The sequence below is a fragment of the Montipora foliosa genome, chromosome 1 (genome assembly GCF_036669935.1).
Source record: "Montipora foliosa isolate CH-2021 chromosome 1, ASM3666993v2, whole genome shotgun sequence".
NCBI classification, from domain to species: Eukaryota; Metazoa; Cnidaria; class Anthozoa; order Scleractinia; family Acroporidae; genus Montipora; species Montipora foliosa.
The window spans coordinates 10,945,674-10,950,673 of NC_090869.1; the positions used below are offsets into that span (position 1 = coordinate 10,945,674).

Here is a 5,000-nt window from a genome sequence, read left to right on the forward strand (position 1 = left end):
AGCTGGGAAAGGCAAGAATGCGGCGAGATGAAGAGGATGTTCTTAAGCTGGTGCCATGCTTCACGAAGTATGAGGTCTTTCGTCAAGCGGAAAACGTAGTCTCAGTCACAACCGGGGATGTTGCCAGATGCAGTGAAGAAATCAGACATGACCTGCTGGGCGCAGAAGAAATTGGCAAGACCATCGTAAAAGAGTTTGTGCAAGACAGGCTAATAAAGGAAGACGTCAAGTTTCACGACCGTGTCAAACAAAACAGAAAGCTCAAAACATTTGAAACCTTGTACTGTGTACCAGTTTCTTTGGATAACAACAAGACGGTTACGCTAAAGGCAGACCGAGATCTCTTGAGGCGTGTCGTGGTAGCCTTAGAATCTGGTCGTAACGTCGATGTAGACGAACTGTTGCAAAGAGAACTTTCTCCTGTCCCGCTTTCAATTGCCACTCCCAAAGGAAGTCTTAAAGAAGCATCAGGGAGGTCAGATTTGAGCAAGATATTACAACAGAATGTTTCTCAGAGCCAGCGCCCTGTCAACCAGAGTGAGACATGTACTATTATCGATGGGATGGCGGCTGTTCAATCTCTGGCCAATGCCTCTGGTGCAAAGACGTTTGGAGAGTGGTGTGACAAGTTCAGTGCGTTTGTTACCTCCCACTTCTCTGAAAATTGTACTAGAGTCGACGTAGTATTTGATCGCTATCTCCCAAACTCTATCAAAGGAGGAACAAGAAGAAAGCGCAAAGGAGGGAAGAGCAAAGGCATCAGGAGGAATGTGGAGAGCCAGGAACTGGGATAGGTTTATTGTCTTAGAGGACAAGGCCAGTCTTGCCCATTTTTTGTGTACGAAAATGTCGGAAAGTCACATTGCATATCCTCGTCGTGAGCTGGTTGTTAGTGGTGGATTCAGTGACATACTGAAGATATGGTCATCTGATAAGTCAAGGGAAGACTTTAATGGACAGGCTTCTAACCATGAAGAGGCAGATACAAGAATTATTATCCATGCCAGAGATGCCACAGTTAGAGGCTACAGCCAGGATAACGTTTTGTGTCGTGACACAGATGTTCTTGTCCTCCTATTGGCACACAAGGAAAATCTTTGTCAAAACATATGGATGTTTTCTGTAACTTCGAGAAGAACGTGTTACATACCAGTTCACAAGATCACATTGCCGGAAGAGAAGAGAAAGTCTCTGCTAGCATTTCATGCCTTAACTGAACGCGATACTACGAGCCAGTTTGTCGGTATAGGTAAACAAAAAGCATGGAAAGCTTTCGACGGTCCTTCAGTGAAGCTGCTTGAGCACCTTGGCGAAGAAAGCCATCCTAATGCTAATGTACTTGCAGATGCTGAGGCATTTATCTGCCGACTCTACAATAAAGGCACAGAAGAAGTCCATGTCAATAAGGAGAGGGCAACGGCATTTCGAAAGACACGAAAAAACCTTGATTCCCTTCCTCCGACGCAAGATGCTTTGCAACTCCACTTACGACGAGTCAACCACCAGGTCCTGATATGGAAGACTGCCCTTCAACCGTGTCCTCTACTTCCTAATCCAGACGGCAATGGATGGTTCTGCGACGAAGAAGGAGTTTTAAAGCTTAAGCTTATGACGCAGGAGGTAATATCTGCAGCATGTTTGGAATTGGCATTTTGCGGTTGTACACGTGGAGGCAACTGTTGTGCAAACCGAAGATGTACTTGCGTTCGCTTAGCCCTTCAGTGCTCTAAGGTATGCAAATGTGAAGACTTTTGCAGAAATACTGTAAGCACTTCGCAAACAGAGAAGTTTGACGAAGTTGATAACTAATATCTCAGGAGCAAGAAGAAACACTACGGAAACACTAGGAACACTCAACAAACGAGGGTGAAGTTTAGCGAAGTTGGTCCAGGGCTCACTAAGAAGGAGTGAACCACTTTATACCACTAAAACGAGATAGAAGTATAGTAAACATTGTTACGCGCCGGAAACAAAAGTTTATTATTTTCACACAAATTGCCTCTTCTTATTTATTTGGGTAGTGATTTCCAAAAGCCGAGAAGCTGAACGACGTTTTATAAATCTTCAAATCTGTCAGCTGTTTCATTATTTTGACATTGTTGTGATTTAGCCTCGGTTCCATGTTGCACCAGGGGGGAAAACGTTCTGTTTGTTCAGACTTCAGAAATATTAGTATTCTAGATGACAATAGTGAAATAAGAACGACGATATAAATCAAAATTTTCCGTAAAGCCTAATAAAAATTGTGTCCTTTCTTCGACATTTGTCTGCTTTTGGCGCGTGACAAGCGCATACGGGACACGTGACCCATTATTTTTGTATGGATTTCAATGTCAATACGGCGCCGATCACTTAAGTGCAATAGTTTTTGCTAATTTCCTGGATTTTGGTGGTCTCTTTCTTAGCTTTTGTGAGTCTTCCAAGTTCAGCCTCGTTCCATGTTGTTAGATCAAAGCGTGGAAGAAAATCACTCGTTGTGACCGAAGTCCGAAGATTTCGAGGTGGAAACAGCAATATTGTTAATCAGGGTTAAAAAACAAAAATTTTAAGTTATGTTTCCTGCTTCTACCCAAAATGTTTAGCGAAAATCGTATTTTTGCCATCTGCCTCCTGACTAAGATGTTGATATACCATCTCCGGCAAACATATCATAACTTGTCCAAAATCTAGTTTCAATCTCAAGAAAGTCTTAATGAAGAGCGAAATTCGTGATTCCGTTGGCGAGCTCTGTGGCCGTGCCGTTGAACGAACTTAACCGCTTTCCTGTTGTTTTGAAAAACATATTACCAACAACAAAACTTACAGTTGCGTACCTCACTTCTCACACCCGCCCTTGGTGTATAGCCTCCACTTCATACATATCTACAAACAAATTATTCTTGAAAAATAGGTATTACTCTTTGTAACCGTGTGACAGCATATATTACCTAAAGTTTCATTAAGATCATAACTCAATGACCTTGAATACATTTTGTTATTCTGTCTTTTTTCCTGTTTTATTGAGCCAGTTCGTTGCTTATCCTGCTTTTGTGATGTTACCCTTGTCGTAGCCTCTCCAGGGTCATTATCAAAATCTCTCTCGGGTATGACAGTTTCTATATCGACAAATGCAGCATGATCCCTCTTACAGATAAAGAGCTGTCTTCCTTTCCATTTACCAGTTTCAATTACAATCCTTTCATCCTAAACAAAGAAAATGCAATTGTTTAACACACAAAAAAAACACTTCCAAGTTATCAAAACAATAATTAAAATAATTATAATCAACATCGTTGAACAACAGTAAGAACGTGGCATTCAGGTAACCGGTACATTGGTCTTTACTTTGACTGACTTTCTGTTTAAAGGTCACTGACTGATGGTATTTGTCAAAGGTCTTTCAATAAGAAGGAACTACATTAGAAAATAGACAACAATAATCAGTAAAAATCCCTAGAACAAATAAACAATTAAAAGGTTGAATATTCATGCTTAATCAACCTCGTTCCCAGGGTCTCTCTTTACTGCGTCCTTTGTCGTTGAGGAGGAAGACCCTGGTTCAGGCCGGTCACGTGTCTCTCAAAACCTGGGAGGTTTACCAACTGTGTGTTAGGGGAGGGGTGGCAATGTAGGCTTTGTCATCTTTGCGAGGAAGGGAATCAGCACGCATTTCATTTTGTGGGCAGACGACCATCGAGAAAATGTTTCACGGCAAGGTATTTTTATGTACTACACATACGGAATTCGACGTGAAAGGCAAAAAGTTGTCGTCTAATCGATCAGACGCAACAGAAAATATACTCGCGTCGTTCGATTTTTTACCCGTGTGAAGGTCCGGATTCAAGCTCAAGTGAGCGGTCCAATCTTGGATCGAACTGAGTGATAACGAAGAATGCTAATAGCTTGCAACAATTTTAAAGAAAAGAAAGCTTTGTCGTGCAAGAAAACAACCGAGACATTTATCCCGTAGTTACTAAATCAAGGAATGACCTAAAATGATCTAAAATGGCCTAAAGTGAGCTAACCCTAAAATAAATCTAGACGTCTCTAATCACCTAAAATCAACAAAAACAGCGTTGCATTGCTGGGTAAATTCAGAATCTAACCCAACTCTGCACGAGTCGAACCTAAGTTGCCGGGAAAACTCAAGATTTTTGCGCTATCAGCTCGCCACCAATCACAACTGCGTTGTCTGGCACACTAAATTTTTTGCGTCATCAGCACTACCGTCAAATCAAAACTGCGTTGCTTGGCGAACTCAAAATTTTTGCGTTGTCAGGTCTATGCAGCTTTCTTTCGCACCGTCATCTCCACGGCGGGTGATAAGAAGGCTTGCGTGACATGCTAGTCCCGCTGTTTGTCAACGTTTGCGAGAGTGATTGTTACAAATACCTTTTAAAAGTAAAATCAGGCGCTCTCTCAATAAAATAAATTGTCTCTGTATGTCTCTCATGGGACGAAGGCATTTTTTTTCCCTCTCTTCCCCCAAAACAAACGCCTGTCACGTGAGTGGTTAGTCTATTCAGTAGACCTTTTCACGGTTTCTGACGCCATCTTGGTTGGGGGGAAAACGCGGCTTAAATTATAGTGAATGTATGGGATTTTGGCCAAATTCAAACCTCTATAACTCCGCTGCAAAAAGACAGATTTCAAAAATGTTAAAATATTTTTAGTCCTTTTATTAACATCATTCACTCGACGGAAAATTAGATCATCGCACAAGGCACAACGTCTGAAAATTGGATATTAGAAATCTCCTCATGTCGCTTCAAATTTCGCGGGAATTTGCATAATTTTGTTCACAAGGGTTTATACGAAATTTACAAATTTCATTTACGGTCGTTATAGCTTGATTCTGATCGTCATATTACAGAAAGAGGTTATTTCTTATTATTAATGCTACTAAATTATCCAGTGGAAACAACGAGGCCCTATTAGGGGTTATCAGGAATACAGAAGATTTAGGTAAAAAACGTATAGGGATATGGGATACTAGGGGGAGAAATTAACAGGATGCAGGG

At 41.3% G+C, this 5,000-nt stretch overlaps 1 protein-coding gene across 1 annotated transcript in view; it reads right to left on the minus strand.

The window, feature by feature from the left end:
- LOC137981285 (uncharacterized) overlaps window positions 1–5,000 on the minus strand; it is a 29,975-nt gene that overhangs the window by 16,538 nt on the left and 8,437 nt on the right. Inside the window, exon 3 of the mRNA XM_068828563.1 lies at window positions 2,928–3,183. Coding sequence (XP_068684664.1) covers window positions 2,928–3,183 — 256 coding nt within the window. The remainder of the gene's footprint in view (window positions 1–2,927; window positions 3,184–5,000) is intronic.